This window comes from Leucoraja erinacea, chromosome 21 (genome assembly GCF_028641065.1).
Source record: "Leucoraja erinacea ecotype New England chromosome 21, Leri_hhj_1, whole genome shotgun sequence".
Classification (NCBI taxonomy): Eukaryota; Metazoa; Chordata; class Chondrichthyes; order Rajiformes; family Rajidae; genus Leucoraja; species Leucoraja erinaceus.
Window position 1 is genome coordinate 31,008,814 of NC_073397.1, and position 17,468 is coordinate 31,026,281.

The 17,468-nt window shown below is 45.0% G+C and overlaps 1 protein-coding gene across 3 annotated transcripts in view; it reads right to left on the minus strand.

Annotated features, from left to right (window-relative positions):
- Positions 1-17,468, minus strand: part of helz2a (helicase with zinc finger 2a) — a 68,199-nt gene that overhangs the window by 30,842 nt on the left and 19,889 nt on the right. For all 3 annotated transcript variants that reach the window (XM_055652504.1, XM_055652505.1, XM_055652506.1), the window contains 5 exons: positions 15,184-15,692; positions 11,382-12,011; positions 10,104-10,890; positions 5,804-5,879; positions 465-3,984 (listed from right to left, as the gene is read on the minus strand). In XM_055652504.1, the coding sequence (XP_055508479.1) occupies positions 465-3,984; positions 5,804-5,879; positions 10,104-10,890; positions 11,382-12,011; positions 15,184-15,692 (5,522 nt within the window). The remainder of the gene's footprint in view (positions 1-464; positions 3,985-5,803; positions 5,880-10,103; positions 10,891-11,381; positions 12,012-15,183; positions 15,693-17,468) is intronic.

The window sequence follows — 17,468 nt, forward strand, 5'->3', positions numbered from 1 at the left end:
CTCATGAATAAATTGGTATTAAATATGATGGATCACAAACGTCACAATATGCTTTACAAAATATTCATGCTACACTGGGACGTTGTTTGAGTTGAAGTGTTACATAAGGTCATAGGTGATAGGAGCAGAATTAGGCCATTCAGCCCATCAAGTCTGCTCTGCCATTCAATCATGGCTGATCTATCTTTCCCTCTCAACCCCATTCTCCTGCCTTCTCCCCATACCCCCTGACACCCGTTCTAATCGAGTGGACACTTACTTTGTCAACTGTACAGTGCATAGAGGGAGAAGGACTGATGCCGAGTTCACAATTTATCAACATTGAAGAGTTTTCATGTAATTGAAATGGGACAAACTTAGTTTGGAGATGTTTGATGCTTAAGAATCTAGAATTCTCATTCCTATAAACTAGAACAAAAATCACACCAGATAATATACAGTGACTGTGCATTCACAATACTTACATTTCAGGAAGTTGTTTTGGAATTACTTCCACAACGAAAGTTGTATCCTTTTCATATATTTCCTTTGGGATGGTATCCATGGGCATTTGGTGCACGGTAAAGTTTGTCTTAATGTCAGCTTCCCTGTCAGATTTTTGACCATCATTAGAAAATTCTTCCACCACTGCATGTGCCACCCAAATGTAGCGGTTTGGGTCAATGTTTACTTCCGGGGAATTTTCTGAATTGGTCAGTCCCTTCAAACTTTGGTGAAGGGTCCCTTCATTTTTGGTCAGATATTTGTCCACATTTTGTTTCAAGTCTCTGCACCGGATGCACAAGTAACACTTAGACAGGGCACTTTTAATCTGCCACTTCTCACAAAATTCTTTGGGAATAGAGAAAGTGCCAAGCAGAGTTTGACATTTCTTTGCCCAAGTTATCTTAACACCATAAATGATGATGACTTCATTTTCAGCCACAGCGCTGGTCACAGATTCCATCGCACACAAAGGTAACCAGATCGCTTGATAGTCCTCTATGTTCGCGTACGTGCTTTGGGGCGACTTTGAAGCATACTCCGAAAAGCAGGTCACAGGATTTTCTGCATGTTCCACGCAAATCTCAAACATGGGAGTTACATTAAACAACTGCACGGCTGGCACCAAGAAACCATTCTTTTCTCCTTTAGTCAGTTGCAACTGCAAAGCATTCCCATTTTTCACGTTCAGAGAAATGGTTGCGTGATGTGAAGGACTGCCCTTGCTGGCTTCGATCTTGCCAAAATTTGCTTGCGCCACAGTAGATTTGGTACATTGGCTCTCCTCCAAGACAAGGATTGATGCCTTGGAATATTCATCCAATCTGATCGCCTTCACAAATTCCTGCCAAGTATTACTGTTAATCGTATTGATGTATGGGTTACAGAACGGCCCAGGTGGAAGAAAATCATTTCTCGATGCGTCTAGACTGTAAACTCTTTTCCTCCATTTTAATATCATTACTTTAGTTTCCTCGTTGTATGTAGGTTGGGCCACCAGCTGAAGTGTTCTGTAGTTGATGCTTTGGATCACTTGCAGAGCATCAGAGCTCATTGGGAATAAGACACCAAAGTGCCTGGACAATGGAACAACATTAAAGGTAAATGCCATCTTCTGCACGACTTGATTCTGAAGTTGCGTTGCCAAGTGAATAGTTTGAGCGCTTTTTTCATAATCGGAAGCCCTCCTTTTTTTCCTGTTGAAATCGATGCATAATTTGTCAATTTCCTGTGGGCTGTATGGAATTTCTCCTTGGCACAAAAGTTGAGTAAGGAGACGTTGGATAACAATGTCTGGATATCGTCGAATCGGTGACGTGGCCCACGTGTAAGATTCAAGGTGGAGGGAATAATGCCCTTGCTTTGAAAGTAATGTTGAGTTGGAACGCATGACGAAGGATTTGAGCATGATTCTCCTCAGCTCCAGGGAGACTGGTGCAAGATTTGGGTGGACGTCATCCGTTCCAATGAAGTCTATCAACCTGTTGATGTCATTGTCCTCTGCCGCTTTCACCAGACCGTTCCATACGGAAGACAAGACCTGGAATTCCTGACAGGACGGAGGTTGGAAATTTGGTCGGACCTCCAGATGATGCGAGAGATGAATGGAAAGGTTGAGCAGGTTTTTATACTTTTGCTTTAGAGTGGCAACCTTATGAGGAGCAGGGGGGCCCTGACATCTTAATGGTATCACGTTCATTGTTTGCGGCCCGTTGATCAGGAATTCGGCCACAAAGCTATTCATCATTATCATGAGTTCTTCGATCATTTGATGGGACCGCCTATTCCCTAGATGTCTATGGTCATCAGGCTTCTCATAATAATAACCATCTTGCAGTCTGTACTTTCTGTGAACTCTGGAAAAGTGAAAGGCCACGGCAACTGAATCTTCCAAAGTATCAAATCTCAATTCACTTCCACTAAAATCCTTGATGTACTCCTCCGCTTCTTCATAGGTGAGTTTCTTGTCTGATCGGGCACGAGAAAGTGAAAAGTTTCTCTTCACAATTCGATCTGTACCTTTTTGTACCTCAACAAATAAAGAAATGACCTTGCGATCCTCTCCTGGGAGAAGGGTGCAGAGCTCTTGGCTCAGCTTCGGAGGCAGCATGTGAATTGGATCACGTGTAGGCGAATAATACGTCACTCCACGCCTCTGGGCCTCTTCATCCAAAGAACTCCCACTTGGCACAAACGCAGAGACGTCGGCGATGTGAATACCTATCTCGTAGCATTCACCCAAGTCTCTCACACTAATAGCATCGTCAAGATCCCTGGAATCTTTCGGATCCACTGTAAATGTTAAGTACTCCCGGCAGTCCGTCCGCTCTTTACCAGGATCCTTTCCCGGTTCTCGGCAGTGGGCCTCCAGCTCTTGGTTCACTTCTTCTGGGTAGCTCTCATGAACGTGATACTCCAAGTTCAGTATTTCCATTCCATGATCCATTGTCAGTGCTGCAGGGAGTTGCTTAGTTACAATTCCCAATGGATAGTGAAAGTTTTCCCGCCAACATAGTATTTCAACGAGGAAGAAATCTTTTCTTATTTTTTCAGTAAGGATTAAAGTGTTATTTGTCACATATTTACCTTTCTTGCGTTTGCGAATATTGATGGTGTTCTTAGCCTTCTCAAGCCATGGTGTGTAGATTTTTGTTACACATTTGTTGATAGGAATCATGACTTGAGGATCATATTCATCGATTCTGCAGACAAAGATTCTCGGTAGGTCACCTGGTCTCAAAACTCCAACCACTTTTCCATTGACATTAGAGTTGTCAGCTTGCTCTGAGCTCTGGGGTAGAATTTCAACCAAACACTGATCACCGGGGAATGATTTTCCAAAGTTCGCCCGACCTTCTATTTGAATGTGAGGAAGCTGAAGATCATCCAGAGCAATGGCGTAGCCTTTGTGAAATGTTTCCATAACTATTTCACATCGCTTATATTTTGTAGGCTCGTTTAACAACCATGCTTCCAGGGTCTCTACAGGATGGTCTTCATATCGCACAGGGAACTTTTTATGAAAGGATGGAACATATGCACTATAACTCACATTCCCTTGTATTTTGTCCCCAGGTTTGGCAATATGCATCAGGCCTTCATCTGTAACGATTAATGCCATATTCTTGCTCTCGTCAAGAAGTTCTTGCAGTATTAGATCAATTTCTTTCTCCGAATCATTGTCACTGTTATCTTCATCGTTGGCCGTCGAGCACTCAATGTCAACAATGTTTTGTGTAATCTGCTCCATTGATAGCTCTTCCGGGTAAATGCCTTTGTTATCGATAGACTCCTGAATGTACCTCTTCCAGATTTTGCTGCAATTCCCAACGGAGCAAAGAGCCACTGCGTCGCCCACGACTATCACGAGAGATTGGGCCCGCGTCATGGCCGTGTTCAAAACGCCAAGTTGACTGAAGAATTCTAAGCCAGCACCCTTTGCAGAGTTGCTGCTTTCACAAGTATGCACGGTCGAGATGATCATCACTCTGAACTGCTTTCCTGGTGAAAGAACAAAAGAGAATTACCCATAGGACCATAAGACATAGGAGCAGAGCAAGACCATTCGGCCCATCGAAACTTCTCAGCCATTCAATCATGGCTGATCTTTCCTTCCCTCCCCACACCATTCCCCTGCCTTCTCCCTGTAACATTTGACATACTTACTAATCAAGAATCTACCAATCTCTGCTCAAAAATACCCAATGGCTTGGCCTCCACAGCTGCCTATGGCAATGAATTCCGCAGATTCACCACCCCCTGGTCAAAGAAATTCCTCCTCATCTCACACTCCTCCAAGATATGTCCTTTTATTCTGGGGCTATGCCCTCTGGCCCGAACCTCTCCCGCTACTGGAAACATCCTCTCCACATCCACTCTATCTAGGCCTTCCACTATTCAGTAGGTTTTAATGCGACCCCCCCATCCTTCTAAACTCCAGCAAGTACAGGCCCACAGCTAATAAATGCTCTTCATACGTTACTGCAGATAAATCTATCATTTTATGCCCATGTGTTTCAACATATAAATTATTCATTATATACAGCAAGGCATTACTGAATATCCCAGGAGAATACAGGAAGTTGACAATTGTTTGTTCAAGTACATCTCTGTCAATGATCAATCTTCAAGTCCAAGGTACCAAAATAATATTGTCACAATTAATGTTTCTAAAGTGGCATGGCATTGAGCAGGGGTGTCAAACTCATTTTAACTCATGTGTTTAAGAAGGAACTGCAGATGCTGGAAAATCGAAGGTACACAAAAATGCTGGAGAAACTCAGCAGGTGCAGCAGCATCCATGAAGCGAAGGAAATAGGCAACGTTTCGGGCCGAAACCCTTCATCAGTCTGAATAAGGGTTTCGGCCCAAAACGTTGCCTATTTCCTTCGCTCCATAGATGCAGCTGCACCTGCTGAGTTTCTCCAGCATTTTTGTGGTGTACCTTCATTTTAACTCATATTAGGTCACGGGCAAAATGCGGCTTCACGAGCGCGCCGAATCGCGCGTGCACGCGCAAATGCAGTCCGATCCGGCACTGGGGACAGCTGTAGTCCACTCCGGCATCGGGGAAATCATCCCGCAGGCCCGATTGGACCCCTTCGCGCACAGCATCCGGCCCACGGGCCGCGGGTTTGACACCCCTGCCATTGAGACTAGAGCAAATAGAATAGTTTGAACAACCATGTTGCACAAAAATAATATGACAATATGAAAATTATTTTAATGATGTATCCACTGTGGTACTTATCATGGCTAGTTGGAGAATATTATACAAGGGGCACCCTACAATGTGACAGAGGATATATTCTAATATTTATGTAGGGCTCTGCGTAACCTTGTATGTTCCTTTATTGGCCTGGTTCGGCAACACGAACACCCAGGAACAAAGCCAGTTGCAAAAAGTGGCGAACAATATAAAAGGAGTGGATTCTTCTTGGGAGAGACAAAGTCCAAATATAATACTAAAAAATATAAACACTCCCTTGTTCAATTCAATTGTGGGCGGCACAGAGGAGTTGCTGCCTTACAACGCCAGGGACCAGAGTTTGACCCTGACCACGGGTGCTGTCTATACGGAGTTTGTACCTTCTCCCTGTGACTGCATGGGTTTTCTCCAGGAGCTCTGGTTTCCTCCCACTTTCCAAAGGATTGTAGATTAATTGGCTTCGGTAAAAATGAAAAATTCTCCCAAGTGTGTCGGATAGTGTAAGTGTGCGGGGATTGCAGGTTGGTGTGGATGGACCCGGTGGGCCGAAGGGCCTGTTTCTGGGCTGTATCACTAAACTAAAACAACTAAATTGGATGTAAATAGACTTACCTTGAATATTGAAGACATTCTCTACAGTCACTGACGCGAGTCGAGATGACCTGAGTTTCTGCCTCAAGCACTGAATCTGAAAAATTATTTTTAAAGATAAATAATAAATTATATGTGCCATTTGTAGATGAATTAGGGATAGGAGGCGAGCAGAGAGAACATGTTATATGTTACTGAGATTAGCATAGGCAAAACATTATTGAAACAAGTCATTCCATGATATGGAATGTTGATATATTTGTGATCCATTATTGCAAGAAAATGGCATTTCCCTGAGAATAAATGGTGGCACGGTGGCGCAGCGGTAGAATTTCTGCCTTGCTGCGCTTGCAGCATTGGAGACCCGGGGTTCAATCCCGACTACGGGTGCTGTCTGTACGGAGCTTGTACGTTCTCCCCGTGACCACATCGGTTTTCTCCGAGATCATCGGTTTCCCCCCACACTCCAAACAAGGAAAGGTTTGTAGGTTAATTGGCATGGGAAAAGTCTAAATTGTCCCCAGTGTGTGTAGGATAGTGTTAATGAGCGGGGATCGTGGGTCGGTGCGGATTCGGTGGGCTGAATGGCCTGTTTATGCGCTGTATCTCTAAATGAAATGACAAAAAATCATCCATTGTAAACCAGTCTGTCTTCCATTGCTCTCAAAGTTTAATCCAAGCGTGTGATTTTCTTCAAGATGTTGTTGATCTTCACAAAGAGGTACTTTTAAAAAATGACTGTCAGATTCTCACCTTGATCCAAATATAATAAACACACTGCAAGAATGCCGGGATGTAATGGAATGGCAGAAGAATAAACAAGTTGTTATGTTTAGTGCCCTTGAAATGTGGTTATTATATTTGGATCAAACCTTGGATCTGACAATGTCTACATTTAAATTTGCTCACCATGCGGTTCTTAAAAGTTAGTAAGTTGATGTCAATTCAATTCAATACTTTTGCCTCCCTCTCAGAAAGCTATGAATCGAAGACCTGCAAATCAAGGATCGAGTACCTTACATTAGGTTGTGATGAAAATCTCCAGTCTTACCGGCCTAAACAATCTAAGTAAGCATCCCATCGAACAGTGGAAGGCCTGGATAGAGTGGATGTGGAGAATATGTTTCCACTAGTGGGAGAGTCTAGGACCAGAGGTCACTGCTTCAAAATTAAAGGACGTTCCTTTAGGAAAGCCATGATCATATTGAATGGCGGTCCAGGCTCGAAGGGCCGAATGGCCTACTCCTGCACCTATTTTCTATGTTTCTATGAAAGAGGTGAGGAGGGATTTCTTTAGTCCGAGGGTGCTGAATCTGTGGAATTCATTGCCACAAAAGGTTGTGGAGCCCAAACCAATGGATATTTTTAAGGCACAGATAGATAGATTCTTGATTAGTACAGGTGCCAGGGGTTATGTGAAGAAGGCAAGAGAATGGGGTTCAGAGGGAAAGATAGTTCAGCCATGATTGAATGGTGGACTAGACTTGATGGGCTGAATAGCCTAATTCTGCTCCTATCACGAAAGGGCCTGTCCCACTTACGTGTCCTTGGCACGCAAATTACGCAACCTCGTGGTCGCATTGAGGCGCACGGGCATCGTATGGCCGCGCAGGGCTGGTCCCACTGAGAAGCGCGGAGGGTATGTAGCTGCGCGGGGCTCCAAAATTTTTGTAGCGAGCAAAATCTTTGCGCGCCAACGGCCTGTTGCGGAACTGACAGCTAAAGTGGGACAGGTCCAAGACCCTGGCGCGATGCAACGTCTCACCTCCAACAGCAGCAGAAGCAGGCAAACGATCGCCAAACTCAGCCTGGGGCTCACGGCCGTTACTCCCAGAGCGGGGCCAAGAAAATTGAAGATAGACACAAAATGCTGGAGTAACTCAGCGGGACCGGCAGCATCTCTGGAGAGAAGCAATGGGTGATGTTTCGGGTCAAGACTCTTCTTTTCAGACTGAAGAAGAGTCTCGCCACGAAACGTCACCCACTGCTTCTCTCCAGAGATGCTGCCGGTCCCGTTGAGTTACTCCAGCTTTGTGTCCATCTTCAAATGACGTCACGCACTCCAGACGGCTGTGCGTACGCATAAAATCTCGCGCGACCTTCGCGGGGCCTCAACACGTGCATTAGGTCGCGTAATTTACGTGCCATGGACACATGTGGGACAGGCCCTTTATGAACTACACATCCTAAGAGGTGTAACAATGACACAGTTAAAGAGAAGATCTGGAGCTGGGTCAGTCAGCACGGGTTTTACACAGTACTATGTTTCCATATCTGTTGCTCTGCTGCAAGTTAAAAATAAACAAGAGAAAACCCACAAGGGAAGGGTAACACCCACAAGTGTAAACATTGCATTCCTTCAATTTATTAACCAACAGGGCAGCACAGTGGTGCAGTTGCTGCCTTAGCGCAAGAGATCTGGGTTTGATCCTGACCATGGGTGCAGTCTGTAGAGTTTTTATGTTTAGTTTAGTTAAGTTTAGAGATACAGTCCGGAAACAGGCCCTTCAAACCACCGGGCCCGCGATGACCAGTGATCCCCGCATATTAACATTATCCTACACACACTAGGGACAATTTTTCACATTTACCAAGCCAATTCACCTACACACCTGTACATCTTTGGAGTGGGGGAGGAAACCAAAGATCTTGGAGAAAACCCACGCGGTCACAGGGAGAATGTACAAACTCCGTACAGACAGCACCCGTGGTCGGGATCGAACCCGGTTCTCCGGCGCCTCAAGTGCTGTAAGGCGGCAACTCTACCGCTGCGCCCATTCTACCAGGTTCTGCGTGGGTTTTCTCAGGGATCTCTGGTTACCTCCCACGCTCCAAAGACTTTCAGATTTGTTGGTTAATTGTCCTGGTATAATTGTAAATTGGCCCCCAGTGTGTGTAGGGTAGTGCAAGTGTTTGGGGATCGTTGGTCAGCGCGGACTAAGTGGGCCGATGGGCCTGTTTCTTCGCTGTATCCCTAAACTAAGCCAAAGCTAAAAAAGCAGTAGCAGGTCCCTCTGCCATCTTGCATCTGGCTTATTTACTAACTGTTCATGTTTTGGGTAGCTCTTTGCTCATTCTTCCAGTAATGTTCAATACTAAGATAGTGCACTGCGAGGACAATGTCTGGGACCAGATAGCTGGTGCAGAAAGCTAGAATTCAGCAAATAGCCCTTCAGTGTTATCTACATCACGCCCATGATGATTTTTGCAACTTAAAACAGCGATGCAACCAAACAAAGGAACCACACAATTAACCACTTGTAAAACTGAACCAAAGGCCAGAGGAACGCAGGCCGCCACCAACGTACAGCTGCTCCTCAACTTACGATGAGGTTATGTTCTGATAAACCCATCGTAAATCGAAAATATCCTAAGTGGAAAATGCATTTAATACACCTAACCGGCCAAACATTCTCTCTCTTCTGATGAGGCTCGAGAATAGTGGGCGAAGGCACTGGGGCTTCGACACTTGTTGACTGTTTAGCAGGCATGGTGTTCTTCAGGAAGATATACTGTACAGTCAAAACTTGATGTTTCTTATTTTCATTGTATATTTCCCTATCGCATTCAAAATTCGAAGTACGGTTTCTACTGAATGTGTATCGCTTATGCACCATCGTAAAGTCAAAATATCGCAAGTCGAAGCCTCGTAACTCGAGGAGCATCTGTACAAGTAATTGATGGTGGCTTTAAGTGAGAGGACATTCGTTCCCTTCTGATGCATATTCAGGTGTGCAGAGCAAAAAGGAGACCATTGGTTGGAACCATTCATTTGCGCCCAGGTTTGTGCCTTGGTGAACAGCAGACCTTGCCTTAGAAACAATGGCACACCCTCTCAAAGACAGGCAGTGAAGGCGGGATAAGACCTACTCTGCCCTTTGTAGTCCTTTGAGTGTATATTTCCCCCCTATAATCAAATGTGTCGGAAGGAACTGCAGATGCTGGTTTACACCAATGACATACACAAAATGCTGGAATGACTCAGCGGAACAGGCAGCATCTCTGGAGAAAAGGAATAGGCGACGTTCCGGGTCGAGACCCTTCTTCAGACTCCAGAGACGAGTCTCGACCCAAAATGTCACCTATTCCTTTTCTCCAGAGATGCTGCCTGACCTGCTGAGTTACTCCTGCAATTTGTGTTTATCCCTAGAACCAATGTAAATTAGCCCCATTAAAATTTACTGTCTCAAAAAATGGCATAACATCAATTATTTTTAAATGCCCCAAGAATGTAAATCTAATTCAGAAACCCCTTTCAAGGCAACCTTATTCTTTGGCGTGTCATTAAGTTACATCAGTACGTAATGTTAAGTTGTGTTACCTGATATGTTTCAGCTGATACAACACAGATTTCCTTTAGTTCCAGTGTTCCCCATTCAACGGGCCATCCCTTCACGACCGAATCTACCTTTTCTACAACTTGGAGAACTTCACACTCATTGTACCAGGATAAGTTGGACGAGTTGAAACTGGCCTTCCCTGAGACGTGGCAGAACATGAGAGGATAGAACTCAGGGTGACGTGGAATTTTTCCACTCGCTTTAATGACGTCGACCTCTCTCACGTAAAAATGCACCGACACAAAGTCGATGATCTCTTTCACCGATCTGTAGTTTACGTTGAAGATGATGCGGCTTTTCCCTGCCACCTCGTGCTTTTCCCTCTTGTAGTATTGGAACAGGCGGTTGAGTAACGTGTAGTCTGGCATCTCCCTGTCTTTGACAGAGAAGAGCCTTGGTGTCACCTGCAGGTGGTCTCCGGCCAAGACAACCCGCGTCTTATCTCCGGCGATGCCCAGCGGAATTATTGCGTCGCATTCCAACATTTGAGAGGCCTCGTCGATTAAAATGTGTGTGAAAAACCCAAGGGGAAGCTTGAGTTCGGAGAACAGCTTTGCCTCCATGCAGGTGGTGATGACAATACGGTATGACTCCAATATATCTCTATCAGGCACAGTGAATGCATTGTTGGAAAGCAAACAGTACTGTTTTGTGATCGGGTCGGTATGGATGGGGTTCTGCTTGATGTACTTCAGTCGCAGCGGTCTTCCGTCAGGAAACTCAGAAACAAATTGATGAAAGTAGTCCTTGACGTACAAGTCTGCCGCACTGAAATAAGAAGGCAAATAATAATGAGCTGCGGGAGAGAACTGCAGATGCTGGTTTAAATCGAAGGTAGACACACATTGACTTGGCTTCCACAGACTTCTGTGGCAAAGAATTCCACAGATTCACCACCATCTGACTAAATAAATTCCTCTTCAACTCCTTCCGAAAGGAACGTCCATTAATTCTGAGGCTATGACCTCTGGTCCTGGAATCTCTCACTAGTTTGGTTAGACTTTACAGATTCAGGCCCTTCGGCCCACCGAGTCCCCTGCTGACCCAACGATCCCCGTAAATTAGCACTATCATGCACACTAGGGACTTTAAAATTTACAGAGGCCAATTCACCTACAAACCTGTTTGTCTTTGGAATGTGGGAGGAAGCCGGAGCACCCACGTTGTCACAGGGAGAGCGGGCAAACTCCGTAAGGACAGCACCCGTGGGAGGAACCCTTTGAAAACCAGATATAAACAAAGCAATACTGTCAACTCACCTGTTTGTGTCAGTACACAGAAGCAACCTGGAACCTGGCTTCTTGACTATTTCCATTGCTGCTTTTGCCAGGGTAAAGGTCTTGCCAGTTCCAAACGGGCCGTAAATTAGCAGAGGCGGCACTCTTCTGTTTCCAGAGGGTTGCCCAGTAATGAAGGCCAAAGCATCGCATTGCTTCCGGTTTCCGGCTAGACTAGCAACAGGATACTGAGGAATGGCGCAGCTGGCAAAGTTCGGGAAAATCACCTGCTCGTTTGGAAGCTTGTCCACGGCTTGATGCCTGAAGCAGAACGCAAGGCGGTCCAACTGAAACTGGATCTCCACTGCATACGAGTTTCCTTTGGAGAAGCCGAGATCAGTGTGACATCTCATGGAGAGGTTAAGAGCAATGCGACTCTCGCTGGTAGCTGCTTGGATGATGGCAGCCTCATAAACAGCGTCGTTGGAAGAGGGATTTAGTGCTAACAGTGCAGTTTTGACTGCTCTTTTAAATAGGTAGCCTTCCTTTGAATTGGTGAGCGCAGAGGGTGTTGGGAGCACACCAAAGAGCTCTCCAGACTGCGCAATCTTCATTCCTTCCCCAGTGTCTTCCAACATGTCAGTGATCAAAATGTCCACCTTCAGATTGAGTCTATTTGGAAAGAGAAATTTGACAATTATTTTTCATAAGATTGACATGCCAGACTTCTGCTTCGAGCTTCATTTATATTTAGGTGCAATTATGCCAATTTACTGTTTAGCATCCAGTAAACAGAGGCCACATTTAGAGTATTGTGTTCAGTTCTGGGCACCATGCTTTAGGAAATATGTTGTCAAGCTGGAAAGGGTACAGAGAAGATTGACGAGGATGTTGGTAGGACTACAGGGCCTGAGGGAGAGGTTGAGCAGGCTGGGTCTCTATTCCTTGAGGATGAGAGGTGATCTTATAGAGGTGTATTAAATCATGAGAGCAATGGATCAGGTAGATGCACAGAGTCTCTTGCCTAGAGTAGGTGAATGGAGGACCAGTGGACATAGTTTTAAGGCGAGGGGGAAAAGATTTAATAGGAATCTGAGGGGCAACCTTTTCACACAAAGGGTGGTGGTTGTACGGAACAAGCTGCCAGAGGAGGTAGTTGAGCCATGGACTAACCCAACGTTTAAGAAACACTTAGACAGGTACATGGATAGGACAGGTTTGGAAGGATATGGACCAAACGCGGGCATCTGGGACGAGTGTATATGGGACATGGTGGCCAAGTGACTATGAATCTGGCACCCGAGCAAAATATGCCTTTAAAATGGTCTGTGTCAGCAGGTCAGGCAATTAGCAGAAATGAATGAGATGAGTAAAAGATCCTTGACTCACTGGGTTGGTGAATTTGCAGAATTCTCTACCACAGAAAGCTGTAAAGTCACGGAATAAATATAAAAATGAAATAGACTCATTTTAGGACATACAAGGCCCAGAAGGAGTGCGGGGAGAAAGCAGGAAATTGTATTGAGAACGGGCTACAGCCATGACTCCATTGTATGGATTATTCTGTTACCAATAAGGTAGAAAATTAAAATCATTCCTGAGAGCATGGAGAAAAACAGCAGTGCTGTCTTGGGTCAAACTGGTTAGTGCAATGACTGGACTAGCCCTCTGTACCAGTAGGAAGGCAGCAACTGATGCAGGAGGGGCATTGTAACTGTGAAAGGGAGGTCCAATGATGAGTAGAAAAGGGAGTAATGATAGGCACGGATAGAGATCGCGAGATAGAGCTTGAGATACAGTGACATTTGGAAGACAATAGACAAGAGACAATATGTGCAGGAGAAGGTCATTCGTCACTTCGAGCCAGCACCGTCATTCAATGTGATCATGGCTGATCATCCCCAATCAGTACCCTGTTCCTGCCTTCTCCCCATATCCCCTGACTCCGCCATCTTTAAGAGCCCTATCTAACTCTCTCTTGAAAGTATCCAGGGAACTGGCCTCCACTGCCTGGAGGCAGAGAATTCCACACTCACAACTCAGCATTTTGTGTCTATCTTCGGTGTAAATCAGCATCTGCAGTTCCTTCTTACGCATTGATAAGACTACAACTTGAGTATGCAGCATGGAAACAGGCCCTTTGACCCACAGAGTCCACACCGACCACTGATCACATGTTCACACTAGTTCGAAGTTATCCCACATTCTCATCCACTAAGGACAATTTTACAGAGGCCAATTAACCTACAAACCCGCATATCTTTGGGATGTGGGAAGAAACCAGAGCACCCGGAGGAAACCCACGCTATCACAGGGAATTAATGTATCAGGTAATGACTTGTCATCAAATGAAACATGAACTCTGTTTCTCTTTTTGGGTTCTGCCTGATCTGCTAAGTATTCTCAAATTTTTATTTAATTTTCAATTGCCAACATTGCAGCAAATCTAAATCTAATTTCAATAGCTGTAGAACTAAAGTAAAAACATTAATGAAGTTAATAAACATAACATTTGTTTAAAAGGTAATACAGATCTGCTTGCCGTAATGAAGGCTGCGAGGCAAAGCTTGTGAATTGTAAACATTTTGTAAAGATGGTCGATCAGATGACATCAGGACCACAGGTGAGACAATAATGTTATTGAGAAAGTAATAAACTTCATTTGCTGGAAATGTCAAACAGAAAATGCTAGATACTCAGCAGGTCAGCCAGCGGCTATGGAGAGAGAACCTTTAGACACAACGCCCATTCGCAAGATTGAAATTTACCCCCTTTTGTATCCAATCCATGCCGTCGACAGATCAGTCATTGATCAGTTTAATTTATTGTCACATGTACCGAGGTACAGTGTAAAGGGGCTGTCCCACTTGGGCGTTATTTGCGCGTGATTCACGCGACGATATTTATGCGCCACGACGCACGCAAGGTGCGTGAACGTAGGCAGTGATGCGCGGTTGCACGCGGCGCTCCAGGACTTTGACAAAATCTTCGCTCGCCACCTGTGTGACGTGCAAATGACGCCCAAGTGGGACGGGCCCTTTTGTTGCGTGCTCCAGTCAGCGGAAAGACAATACATGATTACCATCGAACCATTACAGTTTATAGATACATGATAATGGAATAACGTTCAGTACGAGGTAAAGCCGGCAAAGACCGATCAAGGATACTCCGAGATGCACCAAAGAGGTAGATAGTAGTTCAGCACAGCTCTGTATAATATATCCAGGGCCTGGTTCCTGTAATAGACCAGTGGTCACAGTTAGTAGTTTAGGACCGCTCTCTGGTTGTGGTAGGATGATTCAGTTACTTGATAACAGCTGGGAAGAAACAGTGTAGGAAGGAACTGCAGATACTGGTTTAAACCACAGATAGACACAAAATGCTGGCGTAACTCAGCGGGACATGCAGCATCTCTGGAGAGATGGGTCTCAACCTGAAATGTCACTCATTCATTCTCTCCAGAGATGATGCCTGCCCCGCTGAGTTACTCCAGCATTTTTTGTCTATCTGGGAAGAAACTGGCCCTGATTCTGAAGGTGTGCATTTTCACACTCCTATAACTTTTGCCTGATGGGAGAATGGAGAAGAGGGAGTGGACAGGGTGCGACCCGTCTTTGATTTTACTGCTGGTCTTTCCGAGGCAGCAAGAGATATAAAAGGAGTCAATGAAAGGGAGGTTGGTTGGTTTGTGTGATGGTCTGGGCTGCATCCTGATGCTGCCTGACCTGCTGAGTTCCTCCAGCATTTTATGTTTTACTCAAGATTCCAGCTTCTGAAGTCCCTCTGAGCTCGACAGGGAAACATGGCTTGTACTATCTCAAATAATTCCTGTTAGATACTGCACCTTGAAACAATGTTGGCCTCAGCTTGCTCCTCTTGGTTCAGGAAACTGTGCATACTTTTCTTGTAATTTGCACAGCTTATTGGAACCTTTGCCATATCCGTGGTGTTACCTTCCAGTGATAGGGCGGGGGACTTATAAATCTGCAACACATGATGCTCATGTTCATTTCTTTCCACGCAAGGGATTATCCTTCTATTGCCACTGTTCCATCTCTCCAGATTGTCAGATTGGAAGCCATTGGTTGGATTATTGGAGCTTTGGGGAAGTTCCTCGTCACCAATACAAATCTTCTGGACAAGATGAGGTCGATCACCAAAATCAAAAACCACCCATTGTTGATAAATCCCTATGTTTACAGCTCGAAACGAGACGCCAATAAAATACAAAGATTTGGATGATTGGAATTTTTTGCCGTCTGCATCAAAACAGTCTTTTTGTAAACCTTCTCCTTCCAATGAAAAGTTCGCACCAGGTTCTCTTTTCAACAGGGCAACATTCAACAATGCTTTCTGTAAAGGTAATAAAATAATATTAGTAAATAATATTATTCCATTTAAATTCGAGAACATCTTTTTTTTTTTTTTAAATGGCCCTTATAATTAATTGATTGATCGAATGATACAGCAAGGAAACATAGACCCTTCTGCCCACCGAGTCCACGCTGACCCATCGGTCACCCCCGTGATCCGTCACTAGTTCTCCGTTATCCCACTATCACCTCTACTCCCGACAGGAAGATTATGTTGGGGGTCCAATTCACTTAAGAGGGGGCCAATTAACCTACAAACTCCTGCCACAGAGGGTAGTTGAGGCCATCATTGGTTATTTAAGGGATGTGGCCCTTGTGGTAAGGGGATCAGGGGGTATGGAGAGAAGGTGAGTTGGATGATCAGCCATGATCATATTGAATGGCGGTGCAGGCTCGAAGGGCCACCTGGAGTAAGCACCACACAGTTTCTATGTTTCTATGTAAACATGCAAACTCCACAGTCACAGAAAGCACCCACAAGTCAGAATCGAGGTCAGAATCGAACCCAGGTCTTTTGTGTTGCGTGGCAATAGGACCAGAGGCCATGCAGAATAAAAGGACGATCCTTATGAAAGGAGATGAGGAGGAATGTCTTTGGTCAGAGAGTAGTGAATATGTGAAATTTGTTGCCACAGAAGGCTGTGGAGGCCCTCATTGGATATTGCAGATTTCAAACTCCAGAAAACTCACCTGATTACATGTTCTGTGAATGTACCTGCATCCATCTATTGTCTCTCTATATCAGTCAACTCGGGTCAACTATCCATATATACACACCTTGAATATCTCTTCAACAAACTTCCATCATCTCTTCACTCACTTTCGACTCCTCAATCGTGTCCTCACTCTAGACGTGATCTTGCTTCCCTGCCCATTTTGATCTTCTCACCCCACTTGCATTTCTAACGTTTACTCCAATCTCTTCCCACCCTGCATCGTGCTCATCGCCACCTGCCCCCACCATACACAACCCCAATCTCCTTCAGAATTCTCTCCATTGACACGAACCTCGCTAAATGCCAGAGGTTGCCGAGGAAAAACATTTTTGTCCGACGGTGTCGTCAGCTTATTGTACTGTACGTGATACATATGTGCATGGTACATTATGGAATCCGCAAGACTTTGCCTCACAGTTCCAGACACCCAGGTTCGATCCTGACCTCGAGTTGGCACATTCTCCCTGTGACAGCGTGGGTTTCATACAGGTGCTCCAGTTTCTTCCCACATGCCAAAGTTGCACGGGTTTATAGGTCAATGCCCAGTGGACAGAGTGGACGAATTGGGCTGAATGGCCTGTTTCCATACTCTTATGGAATAAAGCATAGATAGAGTGGATATGAAAAGGATGTTTCCACTGGTGGGAGAGTCTAGAATCAGAGGCCATAGCCTCAGAATAAAAGGGCGCTCATTTAGAAAGGAGGTGAGGACGAACTTCTTCAGTCAGGAGATAGTTCATCTGTGGAACTCATTGCCACAAAGTCTGTGGAGGCCACGTTAGTGGATATTTTTGGCAGAGATAAATTGTCAAATTCTTGATTAGAACGGGTCAAAGGTTATGGGGAGAAGGCAGGAAAATTGGATTAGGAGGCAGAGATCAGCCATGACTGAATTGCGGAGTAGACTCGTTGGGCCGAATGGCCTAATTCTACTCCCATAACATGTGAACCTTTACATTTCTACGAGTTCGATTCTCCAGTCAGCACTTCAGCACTTATTATCTGAATGGTGGCCGATTAGGAAAGGGGGAGATGCAAAG